Below are 21,886 nucleotides of genomic sequence, written 5' to 3' on the forward strand. Positions count from 1 at the left end.
ATGTCACCACATCCCACCCACAAACAAGACTCGCCCAAGTCGTGTAAGGGAAAAGCAAAAGGTGAGTTGCTTTGGCCCAAGCATACTAACGCAAGATGCGTGGGGCTTCATCTGTAAGATTCCACTGTTTGTTGACGATGCGGTCTCGGATGAACAGGTGCCCGTCGCGTTAGCAACCTCTCCGAGGAGCAGCGGAACAAGAAACGCGAGAACGACCGGATAGCGCAGCAAAATATTCGGCGGCGCAACAAGGAGTTGATCGAGAAACTACAGCAAGAGGTTGAGATTTTGCGCACACGCGACCGGGTTGATGTGGTTTGCCGGCTCATGACGCGCAACGAGGAGCTTGAGAAAGAGGTCCGCATGCTGCGGAAACATCTCTTTATCCATGCCGGCCGCCCATACCACCCCGGTTCAGGTATGTTTGTTTCCCTCCATCTTCCTACCCACCTCTTGTGAGCATCTATCTGATCATTCCCAACTCCACTCCCGTCTGTACAGGCTTCGAGGTAGACACACTCTCACCAAACGGCCCTCAGAGCGGTAGCAGCGGCAACGGGGACAACTCCAACGAATACAGCCTCTCATCACAACACCAGACTACCCCCTTCGGCTCATCGCCCTACATCGCGACAGCTGCCGCAACCTCAACCCACCCGTACGACCAGTGGCCTAGCAGCGTGGTACCCGTCTCTTCCACAGGCGTCACCGTTAACTCGGTTGAATCCAGCCCTGGTGCGTCTGGCACGGGCGACGATTTTGCCACGCCGGCAACGACAACGGCAGCAGCGTATGCGCACACGACAGCGGACGGCATTCCTGTGTCACAGTCAGGGAATACGTCCGCTCCGAGTTTGGGGTCATCTAAGGATGCCGAGTATGAGGATCTTGATGCTGGTGTGTATTACTTATCATCGCGAGCCCCCCTTTCCCCCCTTTTCTCATGATTGACGGAACATGATGCAGGTTCGGTAAACGATAGCTACACCACGCACAGTGTACCGCAAAGCTCGACATACATACATGAACCCCCTTGGTCGGTGTACCCCACGGGTGCATACTATTCGCAGGCCGCGGCAATCTGAGCTCTCGTCTGGCCCGTTTCACCCCAATCGAATACGGCCAACTCTCGAGTGGTAGGCGTTTTGGACTCTCTTCTTATTTTGGATGAAGGGAAGGATATGATGGACGGTTTTGACCATGGCGTCTGGGGTGTGTTTGGTTTCACTTTGTGCAATAGATAGATCGGTGTACAGGCTGGTTTGCATCTAGACATTTAGAGGGAACGGAAGGGAAGGACACTGGGGACCAGTAATCACGAGGTATGATTACGCCGGGTATGCATTGAATGGCGAACGTCTTACTTCATGCTGGTATCATGAAGGGGTAAATAAAGTTAGTTTAATTTGTCCTTATTGACTACTGACGATTTTCGTCACAAAACTTTCCCATACATGTCACAAGGAGGGAGCGGGGGGTACAATGAGGCAGCATCGCCAACGGACATTGCGGAACCTGGGCCAGTCACGGGCCACCGGGGATCTCTCCGGACGAGCGGCATCTAAGGGGATCTGTGTAATATCACCCTGGCCTTAGCCTGGAGAACCGCCACTACCAAAGGACCGGATAGCTCGGCTTCCTGTGTGGCCTCTTGCGAAAACGTCATTGAGACTAGAAGGAGTTGGGAGACTGTAGAGGGGCGTCGATGAGACCGAATGAGCGAGCCTGGAGAACCCGACGCCCCGGCCTACTCGGGATTCGGTGCTCTGCTATCACTCAGTGGAAACCCGAAGACCACGAAACCCTCTTGGCCGCGTAAACCCCATGGGTTGCCCTGAACTCAACGCACCTCTGGCATCCTCTATCTCGATCGAGCCTAACTGGTAACACCTGGGCATCGACTCAAGCTTTCGGCTAGCTTAGTGATGTAACCTTCTCCTTGTCTCTCTCTGGCAAGTTGGCTAATTTTTGAGGTCATTGGGTGGCTGCGTTAGCGGGAGTTGCGTAACGTTGGGCGAACTGCCGGACAGATGCTCCAATGAGCGAGCCGAGAACATCTTCAAACGAAACGGCGTCAATGCGGTTTCTCAGCGTCATGTCATGTGCGAAACTAGACATGAGACGACCCCACCAAGACGCTTGCCACCTGGTGACAGTGGCTCAGGTGGCTCGTGCCAGACAGCCACACAGCCAAGGGCGACTTGGGGTCGGTGGCAGTGACAGGTGAGCAGGAGAGTAGCTGGGGCGTGTTCGAGGCCTGTTCCCTTCAATATGGCAACTAGAAGACGGATATTTCCGAGCAAAATCTGTCGATCGACGTTTTGTCGCTGCGATCATGGAGGGGAAGGGGGACGCTGTGAATGAGGTGATCAGGTCCGTGGGGTACATGCTAACGTAATAAATTCCCTGACCGGCAGTTTGTTTACCCTCCAAGTTCCCGTATCTCCCAATCGTGCGAGCTTGAACAAGAAAAAAATCCCGCCGCAAGATTTTCTTTGCCCTGAGCTTTCAATTTTCCAACGTGACAAACCCAATCGCAACCACAACATTTGAGGCTGAGGCTAAGGTGGGAAGAAATTATTCCCGATGGTGAGAGACCCCGCACGGCTACCGGGTTCCTCGTTGCTGGCGCGGGGGACTTCCTTGCCATTTTCACTTCTCAAGTCCGGCACTCCGGCACGTGTGTGGGTTCGCCAACCTTCGGGCGGGGGGTCATGGAGCCCCTAAAGCGCCACCGAGGTGCCGTGAGTACATTCCGCTAACTGAGATATCTCAGAGTATTCGTTGATATGTGCGCCTGCGTTTCGAAGGTGGCGGTTGTGCGGTGTGATGAAGAGGGGTGGACAAAACCAAAGTACCTGAGTGTATGCTGCCTCGGGGGTTGCGGCCTCCGTGGATACGTCACGGGGGTTAATATCTGGCTTTCCGAGCTGAGGGTTTGGCCTGATGGACCTGGCACCCGGATGTACATACATGTACACTGGTTCCAGCTGTCGTGATTTTCCTCAGGGGTACTCAGGAGCGGCAAAAAAAATGCAACCCTACGTGTACATTGCACTGAGGCTCGAGAGGCTCAAAGCTTACTACAGCCTACGGTTCGGATTTGCTTCGGAGATGTGCACGAGCGGAGGCCATGGAACCCTCGTCGTGGATCCCGGAGCTACCGCAGATCTTCTCGCAAGTCCCGAAGGGGGCCAAGCAAGACGGAAAGGTGTGGACGCTTGCTGGCGAGGTTGCGTTCCATTGCCAAGGCCGTAAGTCGATCTTGGAGGGAGTCGTTCGCTGTTCTTGGATGGGGAGTCCCATAACTTGTTTTGCGTATACTCTCGTGGTCGACCGCAGCCCAGCGGGCGTGTGGTGGGTTTGGTCAATCGCAATGTAGGAAACGGTAAGAGTACCTACGTGTAGCTACTGGGAGATGGGTACCATGTGAGCATCCAAGGGGGGTTCTGCAGACTCATTCCTCATTTATGTGGTCTCGTGTGGCACTGGCCGATCTTGCAAATATTGTTTAAGCAAGGGAGGTTAGGTGGTGACAGTTCGGTCGACGTAGGTAGCGCACACGTCGTCGTGCTTAGCGGAGCTTCTCCCTCTGTACCAACAATGCACCGTCGATTCGCATCGCGGATCCCCCGGGTTGCATTCCCTCATATATTTTCTTCGGTCATGTCGGGTCTTTGAGGACCATGATCGACTAGAGACCCGTGTGGTTGGAATTTCAGTGGTTGGGATCGCGGCGCGCGGTATTCGATACTCTGGCAGTCTGGCACTAGAACTGAGGTAACGTTAATTAACTAGCTGTCATTGTCCGATAGAGGCTGCCACTGGCGGCTGTATGAGGTAGTTGTTGCGCAAGTACTGTACCGCACGACGGAAACGTGAGCTGGGAGCACGAATAACTTACCCAAGTACCTAATTACGATACCGGAGTCTCGCGAAATGCATTCATTCCAGTCATGCCGGTTGTTGATTATACCAAGGCAGTCCTTTGCTCTGGGGGTGGGAATTTGCATGTCTGATTCTGAAGTTCAGGTGGAATATCAAATAATTGTTTTGGCCTTGGTTGCTGTTGTTTTTTGGGTTGGGCAAGGGGGTTACTTTTGGTTGCAATGAATATTATAACTAGTTAGAGTGAATCGAGTAATTACTGAGTGAATCAAACAGCGCACTGAGGTGGTCCGGGTTTGGAGAAATATTTTTCTGACTGATAATTCTTTGATAAGTGCAGAAGTTGTTAACTAGTTGATTGATCAGATGTTCGTTCTCCCCTCCTACTGGCCCCAGCGGCCTATGTTTATTTCCAACCCGCCAGGTATATCAGCCTCATTGAGAATAATTAACACCCACCTCATGTAGCTAACGTCCTTCGATTAAGTATTAGCTGAGGTAAGAGTCGCATGTCAAATATACTGTAGAGCGAGCTCATCAATCTTGCGCAACTCCTTCAAGCCGAGGTGCTTGTCACTGTCTTCCTTCACTTCTCCTCCCACTCCTCGGTCGCCGGATAATTATGCTCATAAAATTGTAATTACAATATTCAATAGCCCCTCTAATAATACCTAGCATCCTCACTAAACACCCATCGTCCATAATGTAAGAAATAATTGGTGGTAACTAATACCTTGGCTAAAAGGGAATGTTTCCTTCCCCCTTGGCCAAATTAGGACGATGATCTTCCAGGAGGGCGTCGTCAGTATAGGCTTTCTCTCGACTGTGCAATCGACGCATAAGGTTGAGAACGAGTGAGAGACCAGGGTGTCATTTACGGAGCCGCGGAGCCCCCGAGGCCACGGACCGAGAAGATTTTGGATGTAACCCTAACCCCCACCCATTTATCGTTCGCTGGTGTTTAACTCCATAACGTTAGCCATTGTCTGTCTATCTTCTCTTCCGAGCACTCCCCGATCACATCATACGCCGCTGGTTGTGGCCGGCTTGTGGCCGGTCTTCCGGTGGGTGCTCTTTGTTCTGTTTTTTTCGCCAGCATTTTTATTTTATTTCCCTCGCTTTTTTTTGCCACTAGGCGGCTCATGACCCATTCGATATTTACGCCGCTGAATTTGATTTAGGCTCATCTCCCTCACCCCATCGCTGCCTCAAACTACATCTTCAGCCAGTAAAGAGAAACAAGGTTTTTGGACGACTCGACAACTAAGATTTGGAGACTCCGACGAGGCATCGCCCATCTTGGCAGGTTCACACCCTTCGCTTCGCTGATGATAAGGGGTTTTAACACGGCCGGCGCGCTAGGCCCGCCGGCCGATGTAAGGGGGCCAGGCGAGGGGGCCATCAACAGCGCTGAGGAGTGGACACCACCGCCACGCGACACCCCGATACAGAACAACCCCGGGGGCCCAGCCGGCCCCGGCGGCGGATCCCCGGAATCGGCAGGGGCCGGATCCCGGAGTCAGCCAAAATCCCGGTCGGGTGCGAGCACGGTGTCGTGGAAAGACCTGCCTCGCAAGGGTCAGCTCATTGTCATCACCCTCACCCGCCTGAGCGAGCCGCTAGTACAGACCTCGATCCAGTCGTACATGTTCTACCAGCTCAAATGGTTTGATCCGACTCTACCCGACTCGGCCATCTCCGCGCAGGCCGGTGTCCTACAGTGTGTACTACTCTGTTATTGTTTTCCCACAATCAAGCCGGATGAGGCTGGCTGTAGTTATAATAGTTATACGGCAGTGGCTAATACACGTATCTTCTAGTGCGAGTTTTACGGCTGCTCAATTTTTGACGGCTATGTTATGGGGACGTGCAGCGGATTCTAGTCGGTTTGGTCGTAAGAACGTCATCTTCATTGGCCTTCTAGGCACGAGTAAGTGTTGAAGCAAGTCACTGCTATTGCCGTTTCACACCGCGACTGACTGGCTACTCCCCTTCCCTCTCACCTAGTGCTTTCATGTATAGGGTTTGCATTCTCGACTTCCTTCCGCCAGGCCCTGTTTTTCCGGGCCCTTGGAGGTGTGACCAACGGAAACGTGGGAGTGCTCAGGACCATGTACGAGCAACCAACCTCCAGAGTGTGAATTTTGGGCCGTTGACTGACATAACGATAGGATTAGCGAAATAGTCAGAGAGAAGAAGTAAACTGACCACTCCTTGTGTTTTTTTAGATCGATTGTATTTCCCAACACTGACACTATCGCCCCGACAGGTACCAGTCAAGAGCCTTCTTGCTCCTCCCCATGACGTTCAACATCGGCGCCATTATCGGTCCCATCCTCGGTGGCCTCCTTTCCGACCCAGCGGGAAGTTATCCTGGATTGTTCGGTGACGTTGAATTCTTCAAACGCTTCCCCTACGCCACACCCAACATTGTGTCGGCCTTCTTCCTGTTTGGCGCGATGCTTTGTGCTTGGCTTTTCCTTGAAGAGGTGGGGACCCCCTTGACATGCTCATGTTATTTGGTTCTGTCCGTGTTTTGCTTACTCCGTATTGAATTAGACTTTGGATTCACGCTTCGATAAGCGAGACCGAGGCCTCGAACTCGGACGAAAGATTCGGTCATGGATTCGGGGCCGCTCCACCGGCCGGGGCTATACGCTCGTCCCTGACGAAGATGACGATAGCACGCTTGATTTGGTGTTAGAAGCCGGGGCTGTAACCTCCTCAAGTGAGAGACGAGGAGACACCCGCCCTCGGCAATCCTCCGTCAGCAGCATCCGCCTCCAAACACCTACAACACCGACCCGGCCCAGGCGCAAGTACACCCAGCGGCTCCCCTTCCGCCGGATCTTCACCCCCAACGTCCTCTGGACGTTCGTCGCCAACTTCCTCCTCACGTTCCATATAGGCGGCTTCAACTCGCTCTGGTTCGTCTTTTTATCAACTCCCGTCTACGATCCGTCTGGGACGCGATCGTCTGAGCTTCCCGAAGACGCCCCCAGGCGCCAACTACCCTTCGTTTTCACCGGCGGTCTTGGCCTGCATCCGCGTGAGGTTGGCATGGCCATGTCCATCCTGGGTGTTATCGGTATCAGCATGCAGCTCGGGATCTACCCGCGCCTGTCTGCGCGCCTCGGCACTATCCGCAGCTGGCGATTGTTCATGACCGTCTTCCCCCTGACGTATTTCCTGATTCCCTACCTGAGTATCGTGCCCTCTGCGAGCCCCCCTCCACACGCTAAGGACGGATTCCTTGTCTGGGGCGCTATCGTGTGCGTCCTGTTTCTCCAGGTTGTCGGGCGCACGTTTTCGCTGCCGTCTCAAGCGATTCTCGTCAACAACTGCACGCCCCACCCGAGTGTGCTGGGGACGGTCCATGGGATTGGGCAGAGCGTGAGCAGTTTGGCGCGATCTACGGGTCCGGTCCTAGGTGGGCTCGTGTATGGGTTCGGGTTGTCGCATGGCGTGGTTGGGATCGTGTTTTGGGGGATGAGCGCCGTGGCTTTGTGTAACATTGTGGTGAGCAGGTTTGTGAGAGAAGGGGATGGCCATGAAATTTGGTTAGAGGGGGATGTCGAGGAGAATGAATCGGTGGAACGGACTGTGTAAAGACCTGGTTTCCTTAGCCGCATCGAGGTGGCTCGCCTCGGTGATCTTGGGTACATATTTAAAGATGCGATGTAGAGGAGATAGATGACTGACAATCACCATTGCTGGCTCGATGCTTCAAAAGGGAACTGAACTAAATCGGTCCCGAATTCGAGATACGCCCAATCTGCCCTTTTCTCAGGCTCCTCTAGGGCCTCTAATTGAGTTCTCGTCAACCTAGCTAAGAGACCGAGGTCTCTGTAGAGAATGGGAGATAGCGAATGGAAAGGTGATTGGGGGCTTGGGGCTGTACAGGTGCTTCCTTTCTGCCAGTCTCAGTGAGGGCCGTGCTACCTAACCACGAATTTATTTTCCGGTGGTACTGTTTCTAGAGCGGTGTTGTACTTCGTATGTGTAACAAATACAATGAAGTGGTAAGATTGCCGAGGCAAGATATGAGTGGTTCCGCAGGGAGGGTCCACCCGGCCGGCCGGTTCCTTCCTTCTCTCACCGCACCGCCCCAGATAGGACCTTCCTTGATTGAAACAAAGTCAGCCCACGCCAACAATACTCACAGCCAACCTAGCCCTCACCAATGGCGGAAAATCACAAATTAATTATCCCGAGCCCGGGGGCCGTCATCGAGGCCACCGCGCTCACACCCGAGGCCTTTGCCCCGTTTGGGGACGTGGTGGAGAATCCGAGACCAGATGTTCACCCTTCCCGCGCAGAGAACGAGAAATCTGTCCTCCCCTTCAACGCCGTCGTCGCCAATCAAGGCTCGGCCGTCAAATACCAACATGTATCGCGCCAAGTAAACCTCTACGGCCAGGCTCCGAGTGGCCGTCCGGCGTCGGCCATCATGAGCATGTTTGTGTGTGCAGCCCGGGTCCGTCTGCCGGACCCACTTCGGACGGCATCGCCAACATCACGGACGACAACCACAACCACAACCACAAAACCATCACCACCAACATCATCTTCATCATCCCTCCCCTCAAAGTTCCCCATCACCGTCCTCGAACGTCACCCCTACACAACCCAAACCTTCATCCCCCTCAGCCGCAGCCCTAGCACCCGCTACCTCGTCATCGTAGCACCTACTCTACCCTCCAACCCAACACCACCATACTCCTCCTCCTCAGCACCAAAATCTGGCACGACATCCCATCTCCCCGTCCCAAGCCACCTGCCCACTTCCCTTCCCGAAGCAGCAAACTACCCGCGTCCTCTCCCGGGCAGTGGCCCCCCGGACCTGCAGCAGATCCGCGCATTCATCGCGACAGGCGCACAGGCCGTGACGTATGGTGCTGGGACGTGGCATGCGCCTATGGTGGCGCTGGGAGAAGGGGAGGAAGCGGTGGATTTTGTGGTGGTGCAGTTTGCGAATGGGGTTGGGGAGGAGGATTGTCAGGAGGTGTTTTTTGAGGCGGGGGAGGGTGATGGGGAGATTGTGGTCTCCGTCTCGTTGGGAGTGGAGGAGAGCGGGAGGGTGGAAAAGGCGAAGCTGTGAGGGTTGATGAGGGGATTGGTTGTGGTATCGCATCTAGTTATATAAACACCGTGACACCTTCGTGAGTCGAAGTTGACTGATGTGTGCAGTGTCTCGGTCAGATTGCCGGCAGCCACAGGAACTGGATGAACAGACCAAGACACTGATCACGGGGAGCGCAAGGTTAATTATTTAGTACAAATTACATTTGAGGAGGGGTACCGGGGCTAACAGAACATGGCAAATCAGTACACCCTCCTCCTAGACGTTACATATCGACACCAGATGATGTACCTTACAAAGCGCAGAAGCGCTGCCCTTGGGGACATTGATCCTCTTGGGGATCCCCCGAAATTCTCCGAAAATCCTCCGAAATCCATGAAAAGTCCACCTCAAATCTATCGCGGAAATCCCTTGTATACCCAGCATCCATTGCCGCCTTGTTGTAGCCTGACCTCTCCCCCAAAAGGCTCGGGATGCTTCTCTCAAATCCAGTCGCCCCTGTAGTCCAGATTTTGCACCAAACTTATTGCAGCCAGACCGCCACGGGCGTTCTTGGCTAGGCGATGAAAGGAAAAGAGAGGGCAAAGAAAAGAACAGGAAAAAAAAGAAAGGAAAAAAGAAAAAGCACCGAAAATCAAGGCGAGAAAGTGAAAGTTCCCAAGCACTGTGCTGCGTGTCTCCCGTTCTACTCCTCCATCCACAGAGGGAGCGGGTTTTCCCTGACGTAGGCGGCTACACCAGGGCTGTGCTCCGCGTGCTGGCGCAGCGTGGCATCTTCGATGGTGCCGCGGGAGATAACATGGTAGATGTGCACCATCTTGCTCTGACCCGTCCGGACACACCGACCTTTGGCCTGCCGCATGGTCCTCGCCTGGTACTCGACGTCCTGATGCACAAAGGAATTGGCGAAGATGACGTGGTTCGCAATCGTCAAGTTGCTGCCCGCGCTGGTCTCGTTGTCGATGTCGAGCAGCAGGATCCGGGGGCCCTTGCCTTCCTTGAATTCCTCGAGGTGGGTGGCGACCTTGTCGTTGTCGACGGTCGCGAGGTCGCGGAATTCGATATTGGCGGCGGTTAACGCCCTAGCCAGAACTCTAAGGAAGGTTTGGTACTGAGCAAATATGACAACGTACTCGTTGGTGGGGACCCGGTCCCGGAGGATGTCCAAGATGGCGTCAGTCTTGGTGCGCGGCTCGGACAGGGAGGACGGGGGAATCCCCGAGCACTGGAGCACCGGGCGTTTGCGGATGAAGGCCCCGCAGCCGGTGGCCGGGCAGTTGAAGTCGCCGTTGGTCTTGCATGTTTTGCACAGGAAATGGCCACACGCCACCACCAGGAAGGACTCGGTCGCCGATGTGAGCTTGCGGTTGCAGGCACTGCAGGTTCGGAGCTGGATCCGGTCCTCCAGGCTACCGCCGTTGGCATCGGTATCGTCCGCGGTGAGTGCGGCGTACTCGGGACCAAAGCGCGCCTCGGTCATATACGCTTTCAGATCCTCCATGGTTTTGGCTAACTGGACCATCGTGAGCTTCATCTCCTGGCGTGTGGCGTCCACTTGGGTTTTAAACGACGTGCCGAAGGCTCCGATCGCGCGGTCGAGTTTGCGCGACAGGCTGGGCGGCGCGCGACCATCCCGGTATTGGGTATGGTCTAAGGTGCCGTGAAGGTGGCCATCCAACAGCCTCTTCAATTCCGTGACCGAGGTACCCTGGTTGAACTTGACGTTGGCCACTAAGAGTTGACTCGTGTAGAAGCCCTTTCCTCCACCCGAACGGCCACGTGGGACGACCTGCTGCTCCAAATCTCGGCCTGAGCTCTGCGCCGACGCCTGTTTTGACGACTGCGCCGCGTGTTCAGCCTTCTTCTTGAGATACTGCATGATAAAGCGTTCGAGACGGTCGCGAGGGGCATGGTCGATTGTGCTATAGTCCGCGCTAGGTCGGTCTTTGACGTCTCCCGGGGGCGGGTTAACGCGGGTCTCCGGGTGAAGATCGTGCCCCCCGAGGCCGAGGTCGGTGAAGTGAGGGTTGTATGAGGACGCCTCCGGGTTGATCTTGTATTTTATGCAGGCCAGGTCCATCGCTAGCTGGCGGACCTGGTCGTCGCTCGCGTCTTTGAGGAACTGGGCGGGGTTGTCGATGCGGAAGAAGTCGGCCCAGGTGTATAGCGCCTTCTCGTGGGCGTAGTTCTCAGCCCAGCCCTTGTAGAAATGCGGGAGCCAGGTCTCGATGACGGGTCTTTTGTCATCAACGAGGGTCGACGGCCTGGCGATGGTCCTCGCCTGGAGGACAAACGCCTCCTTGCCGCCCACATGATCAAAGCTGCGGTCTTCTGGTCCGCCTAGAGCTAGGGTCATGTGTTCGCACAGGCCTTTGACCTGAGCTACATAACCCTTCGCCCTCAACTCCAAGTGGGAGCCTTTCCTTGGCTGGCCCGAATCCCCCTCCGGCTGGCCAGAGTCCGAGTCTTCCTCTGGCTGGTCCGAGTCTGAGTCTTCCCCGGGCTGGTCCGAGTCCAAGTCTTCTTCCGGCTGGTCCGAGCCTTGTCCCGACAGCTTGCGAATCCAGGCCCAGAGCCACATCAGCTTGTCCCAGAGCAGCTTCGCCTGACCGGAGAGGTCCGCAATTCGCTTCTCAATGGCGGCTTGGAGCTTGGGCAGCTCGGACGTCCGTTCACACACGCTGCAGGCCAGCAACGCGAGGAGAACTCTAGCGTTGAGCGGACTGTCTTTGCTCGGCGCGTCGCCGGGCGCCAGCTTCACTGCGGAACGGGAGTGCGGCGCGAGGGCGGTATAGTCTCCATCGGCGTCGAGGAATTCCTGGGTGAGCATGTAGTAGTGTACACTGTCCATGGTCCCCAGGTGGACGGGCACGACGTGTTCCGTGGAGGGGATGTCGACCTCGCCCTCGAGCGTGTTAGCGCGGAAGTACGCAGATACGAACGACTCGGCCTGCTGGTGCCTCTCCTCGACGAGCGCGGTTGACTTAAGTCCAGAAGATAGGACGTAAAATTGCTCGCTTTTCGACATTGGGGTGAGCTCGGGGCCCTTGGCCACGGCCGGCAGACCAGGTGGCATCCGCGGCTCTGGGCGCGCGATATGAATGCCGAACACAGAGGCTATATCACAAACTTGCTTTAAATTAAAGAGTTTGGGGGTCCCTGATACAAGCCACTTTGCGTTGGCCACGGCATTCGAGACGAAGAGGCGTGTGTACCCGGTCTCGTTGTCGTCCCCGTACGAGCACTCATCCCAAAAGATTCGAGCAAAGGTGCAGGCGTGGAGGGACGAGGGCTTCCACTTCAGTCGCTTCGGCGTGGCCTTGCTGGGTTCCCCACCGTCGCCGTTATCCTTGGCCTTGGCCTTGTGCTGCTTTTTGTAGAATTTCCGGCTGCTGTCCTTGACCTGCTTGTCGAACACACCCTTGACTTTGGCCGCTTGAGGTGCCGTCAGCGCACCCAAAACATGCTCCTCTAGCTTGTTCACGACGTCGTCACGTGCTGCCCCCGACCAGTCCCCCCTTTGGGTGGCCTCATAGTAGTACGCATGGAGCAGGCGGTGATGGCGCAAAGCATCGCGGTACCACGCCTCGAGGGTTCTCCCCGACAGTCCCTTGCGGCTTTTGAGTCCCGGGGGGGTGACCACTTCGAGCTGGTTCAGAAGGGACTCCCCAAACGCCGAGCTGCCGACAATGATGATCTCGGCCACCTCAAGTTCGTCCAGCGAGACAGTCTGGAATTTAGCGGCGCTACCAATCACGAGAACGCGGCGTCCGACCAGGCCCAGGAACTTCTTGGCCTCGCTCGCCCACTGCTTGGTGATGTGCTGCGGAACGACGACGAGGGTCGCCGACAGGTGAACGAAGAGCTGCTTGGGAGCCCGGAGCGGCGCACGACGGACAGAAATGTGGTCCACGGGGATGTTCAAACCCTCCCGGATTTCGGGGACCGCCATCCAGGCGCGCTCGATGCTCTGCCGTACCCGGAGAGACTCGGACTCGTCGTAGGTTCGCTGGTAATCGATCAATGCAAGGCTGATGACGGTCTTGCCGTAGCCGATGTCGTGAGCCATCAGGCCGCCGCGGCAACTGAATGGCAATGTATTAATCCATTCGGCCTTGCCCACGACACGGATGTTAAGCGCCGAGATTACCTCTTCCTCGATCTCGCGCTTAATGAAGTCAAGGGGGGCGCGCTCTCGGAAAAGCATCCAGTCGACAGCTTGTCTCTGGCCCATCCGCAGCTTGTGTTTCTCCCGAACGAATCTGGCCGGCTCGGTAAGCGGTAGTATCGCCGTCATATCCGTCATGCCGGGCGCAAGAATCTCGGTATCGATGCCGACCGTGTTTCTTATGTCGCAGGGCTGAACAGACTTGGCAAACGGCTTCAGCGCCAGAACCGCGGTAGGCACAAAATCGAGCACAGTGGTGAAGAAAGTCGCGGCATCCGATTCCACGACGCGTCGGCCACCTAAGCCTGTGCGGTAGACTGGTAAAAGATGTGCGAGCGCCTTAGAGACCAAAGCCCTCGGCTGCATCAGGAGTCGGAAGGCCACGTCCATGTTGTCCATATCGTGCGGGCTACGCACCAGCCGCGCGGCGACCACCACGGCCCGGCTGAGATCGCGGAAGTGCTTTTCGAATTCGGCGGCTTCCTGCGGGTCCTCGATGAGGCCCCTCTTCGTAGCCCTTTCCTCGCCGTTCTCCGGGACTGGCCGGGCATACACCTTGGGTGGAGTGATCGCGCAGCGCTTGCAATGGGGAACGGAAACCCACTCGCCATTGAGGTGTCGGAACGCGCCGTCTAGTGTGTGCGCAGGTGTCCTCGTTTTGCGGAGCTCGTTGGTGATGCACGCAAACATCTTCAAGAACGCATCATTCGCTGGGTGGGGCACGACGTAGAACGCGCCGCCGGTCTGGGCCGCATCGATCTTGGAAAGCCGTGGGGCCGAGCCTGGGAAGCTGGCCGGGAGCGTGGCCGTCAGGACTGCGAGGGGCGGGAAGCCTTCCAGGAGCTTTGCATCATCGCGGTCGTGGCACATCGGCTGCACGATCGCGTCGGCAGTATTCCAGGAAACTCGGACAGAGTGGCCGATGGGCTCGAGAGCATGCGAGTCTTGGAGTACGGGGAGGACACTGGTGCCTCTCAGCGGATAGGACCAGTAGCCACGCCAATGAGTGTCCACCGCATGGCCGGCGTGGAAAGTGCCGAGACTCCAGCAGTTGGTATTCATCCCAGTGATCCTCTTTGAAGGCTCGGCGTCCTTGTTCCCGGCATGGAGCAGGATCTCGCGGTACTCGTGAGCGTCGATCCTCCTCATTGTGTGGGTCCACACGAAGTGATCCATCTCGGGATCTCTCAGACTGAGAGATTCCCACATCATAAAGACCTTCCTAGTACCCGTACGGTCTCCCCTGCCGGGTTGTCTGGAATGCAGACGGGTCCCGGGAGTTCCGCAGTTGGGATGAGGGGTGTACAAACCGCAGATGGCCTTTTCCACGGTCTGCTTCCAAGCCTGCAGTGACGGATCCCGCAGATCAGCGGCCTTCTCTCCGGGAGCGAAATTGAGCTTGCACGGAGCGGGAGCGTGGCCTACAGGATTGGAGAACTTCAGCCGCAGGTTGACCTTCTTGGGGATCCAGACGGACCAACACAAGTCGGAGACGCCACCAAAAACCGCCTCGCCGCGGGCAATGGGCTGGGAAAGGCCAGGCTCCTTCAGTAAGTTGGGAGCGTGCGGAGACCAGGGGGCAATGTAGATGTACCATCGCAGCCCGAAGTCATCCGAGAGGACCATGCGCGCGATGCTGTGGGTGGCTTTGTAACACACGGTCACCACCTCGGTGGTCTTGATGTCGTCTACATAGTATACCGGGTTTCCCCCCAGAACTTCGGCTAGGGCGTCGCCGTACGGTCCCGGCCCAGCGAGGGCCAAGCCGTGTTGGACGACAGCATCCGGGAGGCGTAATACAAGAGATCCCGGGAGGGTGTTCTTCAGTTGGACTTTGCCCTGTGTGTCGGAGATGGAACGGTGCAGGCCCTCTGTTCTGGGGCGGAACGAATGCACCGGGCTTCCCTGGCATTTCGAGCAGGCCGTGGTGCCACAGTCGTGGCAGATCAGATAGCCGCCGGACGGCCTGTAGCAATGGCAGAGCCGCGCCATGCCCGCGACGGCTAGGCACAGCATCGGGTCGGATGTGGTCACGCTGCTGGTGTTGCTGTCGCGCCCATCCACCAGCGTTTCCTCGCCGTCACCGGGGCCCTTGACATACACGCCGTGCGCCGGATGGGCCGAGGGGATCTGATTAAGGAAGTTCGGAGCTACCCCGGCTTCGAAGATAGACAGAAGGAGGCATAGGGTGGTTGCGCCGACCACGGTAACTGTCATGGCGTTGCCGGCGAGATCGCGCAGTTCCCCTTGGGTCTCCGTCGAGATCACTAGCTCATCGGCTGGGAGGCCTTGGAGGGCAAGCGTCTCTGTTCCGGTGATGGGGCGCATCAGCTCGGTGATGACAGGCATTCCCGACGGCGTAATGCAGCCGATGATGCCGAACCTGTTTGCTGCGCTGTGACTTCTGTCGAGCAAGGTGCATCGGTCCACGTTCTGGCTCACATCCACCATGACGGCCTTGTAGCCGAGGTCGAAACCTTCGTGGCGGAGGACTGCGGCATAGATGATGTCCATCAGGTCGACGACCCTCGGGACTTCGCGGTCCCAGTACTCGAGCCAAGCATGTGAGGGGAATGTTTTGTTGATGAGTTTGCCGTTGCGCATCGTCTTATGGCTGAACGGGTTCTCGTTATCCCGCAGGCCCTTCTTCTGCCGGGCCATGGCGTGACGCAACCAACTCAAAGACCACTCCATCTGGGACGACGACTTAGTTTCCATTTCGGCCCGCGCCTGGATCGTGCCGGGGTCGTCCGAGGCGCCGATAAACGCTGTGACAGGCGCTGAAGCGCGGCGCTTCATCGTATCGATTTCATGGAGCCAATATTCAGCAACCTCCCAGGCCTTTTCTACCCCGAGCCTCAGTGCATCGACAGCAACAAGATAACCGCGCACACGGGTTTGCGGTAGGTAGAACTCTTTGCTATCCAGGCGTTTGTAACAGGCAGCATAGCCAATCTTGGGGAAGATATCGTGCCTGTACATCGGCCACGGAGCCCCAGAAACGTTCTCGAGAATGATGAGCTTCGGCCGCATATCGGCGATCAGCTTAAGGGCTGCAAAGAAAGTCCTGGAAGACTCGCCACTTGAATCGAGATTGTGAAGCTCGCAGAGCCCCGTTTTGAGATCCTCGATGAATTCTGGTTCCAATTTGATTTTTGGCCTCGTTTCCGGGCTTTGGTCGTCGCCCCCTTTGGTCCGGAATCCCGACTTTGCATGCTTCAGGTGTTTATCGAGACTAGGAACTTGACCCGAAGGTTTCTTCGTGTTCAGGTTCGAATAGTCGACACAAGAGCAACCGGCAAAAAAGATATCGATTGGTTCTTTCGGAATCACAGCTTTCGAGCCGCGGGCGGTAGTACTAGATCGGCATTACTTGTCAGCTTTATTGGACTTTCCGGCTTGGGGCCGGGGGGTGTCTGAAACAGCAGTTGGGAATGGGAACTTACGCTTCACCTCCTGGGCCTGCCTCGGCCATCTCTAAGACGTCTCGAAAGACTTCACAAAAGTACCAAAGGTTGCGACTGATGAAACCCTGCTTGGCAGGTTCAATCTCACAGCTAAACAGATGCTTCACCTCAAAGCCGGCACCGCGCAGGGTAGCCATGAGAGCATCCTGAATAAACTTCAAACCGAAGATAGGGGCGTCCGTGCCGGAGCACACGGTTGCCACGGTGAGCCTGACGGGAGCATTCTGCAGGGGACCGGTGTCAACTTTGCGGATCATGTCATTGAACATGTCGCCGACATCGGAAATCGGCACCCGGCTAGTGTCGAGCCGTTTGTCACTTTCTGTAGTCTTGCCACCACCCTTTGCGCCATCAGGGGGACTAGCGGTATCAGGCTGATCCGGGTTGGCAGCTGAGGGGATGATTTCCTCGCTGGGCGAGGCGCCGGTGGTGTCTCCGTCCAACGAAACCTTGATCTTTTTGGGTTGGCCGGGGTTACCAGCGATGTCGTTGGCTGGCCTCTTGCGCTGATGGTCGACGGGGGGATCGCCAACTGGTCCTCCCGCCGCAGTCGATGCGCGAGACTTGCCTTTGGCTCTGCCCCGAGCCATGATGCTATCGGCGGGTATTGGTTAGGGATGGGGCTTTGGTTATCTATCTTGATTTCAACTGACGGGGCTATCCTTACTCAGCGATTCGACGGCGGGATACCGACTTCTGGGAAGCTATATTTCGGCGTCGAACTTTAGGTTTTTTCTTTCTTTTTGGTTCTGGTTTTACGCCGATCGGAGGCGAGAGAGAAAATGAAGCAGAGAGAAAGGAAAACTCAAGCAGTAATGCGTCAAAGATGAGCGATCTTTGAAGGGGTTGATGCAGCTAGGAGTGACGCAGAGTTTTGTTGGTGTGCTCTCGGGTCTTTCTAGCTCGGTGGGGGAGAAAGAGGAATATTTTCAGGAAAGGATTCGCAGAAAGGATTGTGGGCAAGAATAAATACCCAAAGAGGGCGAAAAACACGGGCAGAATAGGGCGGAACCTGGCGGGGGCGTGTTTCGTGATGGTGTTGACGGGGGATGAGGCGGGTCCCGGATGCCGAGACTTGTTGAGATCGAGGGGCGACAAGAACCGGGCAGGAGCATGAACAATGAAAGCGAAGAACACGGGCAGATCTAGGCCAGACCGACGGCAGTGCCCTTCGTGATGGCGCCCTTTGTGATACCGCCCTTCGTAATACCGCCCTTCGTAACGGCGCCCTTCATGACGGCGCCCTTCGTGATACCGCCCTTCGCGATGGTGTTGAGGAAAGGGAGGCGGGTTCTCGACACCGGGAGAGCCGTTCAGATCGAGAGACCAGACCGGAATCCCGAGAAAGAGAACACCACATCCTCTTTCACAGTGTGATGGGCATATCCAAACCGACCGTGGCCTGTGTCTAATACGGCGATATGAGTAAACCGACACACTCGGTGTTGTGAGCACAGTGACCACTATAAGTGGTGAGAATACAAAGTCAGAAAGGAGTTGTGAGCACATGCCGACCTGTGTGCAATGTCCACCACGTTGCGGCCCCAGCAGCTGTTTAGTGTCGTAGAAACATCAACTGTCTTGCGTTGCAAGCACATCGACAGACCGATGCCGACATATGGAGCGTTATAAGCATATCGGCCGTCTCATGTTGCGAGCACATAAATCGTCTCATGTTATGGACGTCAATCGTCGCATGTTGTGAACGCATAGATCGTCTCATGTTAAAAGTATATCAGCCACCGGTATTCAGCCCTATCGGCACATCAGACAAACACTGTGTGAAAGTAGGAACTGGGTGAAGGGGTCTAACGTCCTTGATCCTGAGTCTACAGCGTAGAAAGAAGAAGGAAGTGTATGTTCTGGCCACGGCTGCAATGGCATTGAGCCGGCGGGACAGTGCTGGCAGACTCCCAATGAATTACAGGACGCGTGAGTCTCGGCCAAACCTCTTTCATCAAGCTGCATGGCACCGGCCGCTATTCCTCGTTCCTGAATTTCCAATTCTAGGCTCGGAGGAGATGAGGTGTCGTCGAACCTAGAAACATGGCGGAACCCTTGGTGAAATACGCATCCATGGGAAGCCGGAGAAAAAAGGACGGCACTGTCGGGCATTGTTGCTTTGTCACACTATGAGAACCAAGGGCCTATTCAGGATGAGGAGTACATAGGATAATCGATCTGGATCCGGTGTAGTTATTGGCTGCGGCGCCGGCTGTTCTGTCGCATGACTGGTCTGTGCCTCCTAGGGAACTAAAAGAGGCCGCTGGTCCCGTTACCGAGTGACATTTTACGACTTCGTCGTCGTGGAAGCCGGAACCTTGCCAGGAAGAACCATGACGGGGAAAGAGGCGGAGACACATTGTCGGTTGGCGTAGCGTTTGGAGCTGGAGAGAACGACACCATCGGTGGGAGCAGCTCAAACGGAGACGGCTTTGATGTTTGTGGCCCAGGTGGACGTAGTACACGCAGAGATAGATAAATGGGTGGACAACCCCTGAAAACCCTACCGTGGCTGAAAATGATGCCAAGCAGGTGTAACAGGAGTGAGTTAGTTGTGGCTGGGGGTTATCTCCATTTGCGGGTATTGTGGAGTTGCGTGGCTGAGCGGCGAGTGAGTAAGCCGATTGTCAGCCCTTCTGAACACTCTTCCAACCGCTTGACCTCAAATTTCCGGGAAGATTGAGCTGAAGAGCGGGGAGGAATTGGCGCCCACGATTCAATTTCTTGTTTCTGGATTTCCTTTTTCTTGTGTGGTGTTTACGGCAAACGAAAGGAAGGCGCCACCAGGGGCCTCCAAACTCAAACGGCCAAAGACAACCGGACTGGTCCTGCCTCGAAGGACGAGTCAGACACCATGGCACTTGCCTCTGGTGTTCACTCGGCAGATACCGGAAACAAATTTGAGGACTTTTCTGGTATTAAAATCGCACCCGGTGGCAATCCGTATGACGCTCTCATTGACGCCTGCCAGGACTCGCCGGTAAGTAATGATTAACCCCAAAACGAGATGAGGGAATGGCGCTCCAAGATGGTGGCCGGATATTAAGACTCGAAGCGGGGAGAAAAACCTTTGGATTTTGCGGCCTCCGGGTGAGAAGTTGATGGACGAGCCCCGGGATCGGGGTTGAGTTGATGGGTTTGAGAGAAGGTCGTTCTTGGGGGGTGAGAGCGGCCGGGAGCTGTACTTGAGCCGTGGTCTTCACCGCCCGTATTTGACCGATAAAAAGGGCGTTCATACCTATTTCTTGCCATCAAGAGGATAGGGATGATGCGGTTTCGGGGTTTAGTACAAGTCGATGCTCATGCAAGCCCGTGTTTTAGGCCAAGCTCCAGTCCCTGTATGCCACCCACCGAACGTCGAGGAATAAGCAGCAGCGAGAAAAGTTTTTGTCTTCCGAGTTCAAGGACCTGAATATCGACCCTATCCTGCTGAGGTTAGAGAAGCCTGAGGTAGAACCTGGTTTCAAAGATCCTCGGCACTGTCTTGTGTTTTGGGCGCGGCCTCCGGACCACATTGTGAAGCTGGCCCGCCATTTGCAGACACTGCTACAAGCTGCTGCGCCGAGTAAGATCTTAGGGCCTTCCCTTTTAGGATAACTCTTAACCAACTGATATCGCCGGTCGCCAGATCTTTGGCTCATGCCTCCACACCGCATGCACTTGACTGCTCTTGAGATTACTCACTCACGAACGGCCCAAGAAATTGGAGACTTAGTCTCGGCCATGCGGCCAGTGATTCCTGAGCTGACAGGGCTTACGTTTACGCGGCGCTCCCGGCTTGTCAAGCCCATGATTTCATACGACCTCTCTGCGGTGGCCGTTTCCTTCTTGCCAGCATCTGGGGAGAAACCAGTGTCCGCGGAATCGTCATCCCCACCCCTGGAGCATTCTGGAGAATCCAACGGCAGCGCATCTGGGGGTGATCACTACACATACCACCATCTGCGGCGCGATGCGTTTGACGTGGCCTCGGCGGCTGTCACTATCAACTCGCGTTACGTAGTGCCGAGCGCGCACGTCACCTTGGGCCGCTATATCACACAGGATGATCATAAGACACCCGAGATGCGGGAGCGGTGGATACAGACCATCGAGAACATCAACAAGTGGCTCGAGAACGAGGTTTGGGAGGTTCAGGACGGCCCATTCATTGGAGAGTGGATTGTTGGCCAGGAACGGGGTCTCGAAGGGCGCTGTGGGACCGTGTGGTATGGCGGAGGGCGGACCATTCTGGCAGGAGAGGGGTTTTGAGACGCAGAGAAAAGCGGGTTGAGAAATTAGTTAATGGTGCTAGAAGAGGTACGGATTATACGGTGTTGTTAGGGAGTGTGAGAGGAAGAGGAGAGCTGCATCTTGCAGGGTTAGGGTTTGTCGCGCCGTCCCGCACACCCGGGCGATTTGTGGGGAGAAAGAGAGACAAGACAAATGAAGGGACCCCCGCATTTGCAACCTCGTCTGAAAGGACCGCACATCCCGGCCTTTTTGACAGGAACTCCGCCAGCTCTTGGTTAATGGATCCCTACGGAGTCCTGTATCGACAAGAGCTGGCGCGTGACGCCCGAATCGAGCTAGATGGGCCAACATTTCCTTAGCCGGGTTTGTTTGCTCGTAATTATCTCCAGCTATTCCCTCTTCTACCCCGGCCTTCCAGGTTTCCAGGTTGGCGCGAAGATCGGCCCCCAGAAAAGATAACTCACGAGGTCGCAGACGCCCACGCCATTGCCGAGTGGGCCCAGCAGGTGTCGGCCCGCCGCGGCAGCAGGCCCAAGCTGAGGTTAGCGGTGGTTAGCATTGCAACGACATTTCGCTAGTTAATTAATAACAAGAATCTCTTCCTCAAGACCCGCAGGACCCTGGCCGTTGGCTGCTGCTTGTCGCGAGAAACCCCCCAACTGCTTGGACGACCGCTGTTGTGCAGTGGAACCACTTTAACTAACTCGCGGGCGGAAGGATTCCTCCCAAGTCCCAACTGCGCGCCAGGCGAGTGACCCCGGTTCCCACAGCGGATTTGCGACCGCGCTCCGCATTTCGTTCAGCGGAAAAAGAAAACACCCAAGCTAGATCCTCGTCACTCATCGTGAGAGCTCCCCTTTGACAATCTAGACAACCTAGCCCAAGGATTGGACTGTCGCTCGGCCATGCAGTGCTGCAACTGCAGTGCCACTCGCTCTCTCGATCACATTGGCCACGGCATCCGGATCTCAAAAACACCCGACCAGTTGTTCACGGTCTAACACCGCTGCCTCGAAGCAGCAAGAACGCCACATCTCCCTCCTC

The 21,886-nt window shown here is 55.8% G+C and overlaps 5 protein-coding genes across 5 annotated transcripts; 4 read left to right on the forward strand and 1 right to left on the reverse strand.

Annotated features, from left to right (window-relative positions):
- On the forward strand, window positions 1-1,085 carry C8A04DRAFT_38564 (uncharacterized protein; the record flags this gene model as incomplete). Its single annotated transcript, XM_062784270.1, has 4 exons — window positions 1-61; window positions 158-418; window positions 514-897; window positions 967-1,085. 4 exons carry the CDS (start codon window positions 1-3, stop codon window positions 1,083-1,085), a joined length of 825 nt encoding a protein of 274 aa, XP_062635413.1.
- Window positions 1,086-5,216: 4,131 nt separating this feature from the next.
- C8A04DRAFT_38565 (major facilitator superfamily domain-containing protein) lies at window positions 5,217-7,497 on the forward strand (the record flags this gene model as incomplete). Its single annotated transcript, XM_062784271.1, has 8 exons — window positions 5,217-5,264; window positions 5,340-5,608; window positions 5,709-5,818; window positions 5,896-6,001; window positions 6,060-6,086; window positions 6,158-6,377; window positions 6,448-6,587; window positions 6,618-7,497. The coding sequence occupies 8 exons, from the start codon at window positions 5,217-5,219 to the stop codon at window positions 7,495-7,497; spliced, it is 1,800 nt and encodes a 599-aa protein (XP_062635414.1).
- A 574-nt stretch (window positions 7,498-8,071) lies between these two features.
- C8A04DRAFT_13571 (ureidoglycolate hydrolase) lies at window positions 8,072-8,989 on the forward strand (the record flags this gene model as incomplete). The annotated part of the gene is made up of 1 exon (XM_062777766.1): window positions 8,072-8,989. One exon carries the CDS (start codon window positions 8,072-8,074, stop codon window positions 8,987-8,989), a length of 918 nt encoding a protein of 305 aa, XP_062635415.1.
- A 667-nt stretch (window positions 8,990-9,656) lies between these two features.
- Window positions 9,657-16,875, reverse strand: C8A04DRAFT_13559 (uncharacterized protein; the record flags this gene model as incomplete). The annotated part of the gene is made up of 3 exons (XM_062777764.1): window positions 9,657-11,394; window positions 11,524-16,497; window positions 16,586-16,875. The coding sequence occupies 3 exons, from the start codon at window positions 16,873-16,875 to the stop codon at window positions 9,657-9,659; spliced, it is 7,002 nt and encodes a 2,333-aa protein (XP_062635416.1).
- A 2,588-nt stretch (window positions 16,876-19,463) lies between these two features.
- C8A04DRAFT_30302 (RNA ligase/cyclic nucleotide phosphodiesterase) lies at window positions 19,464-20,860 on the forward strand (the record flags this gene model as incomplete). The annotated part of the gene is made up of 3 exons (XM_062781328.1): window positions 19,464-19,589; window positions 19,931-20,174; window positions 20,238-20,860. 3 exons carry the CDS (start codon window positions 19,464-19,466, stop codon window positions 20,858-20,860), a joined length of 993 nt encoding a protein of 330 aa, XP_062635417.1.
- Window positions 20,861-21,886: the final 1,026 nt, after the last annotated feature.

Source organism: Dichotomopilus funicola, assembly GCF_033296635.1.
Source record: "Dichotomopilus funicola strain CBS 141.50 unplaced genomic scaffold C8A04scaffold_49, whole genome shotgun sequence".
NCBI lineage: Eukaryota > Fungi > Ascomycota > Sordariomycetes > Sordariales > Chaetomiaceae > Dichotomopilus > Dichotomopilus funicola.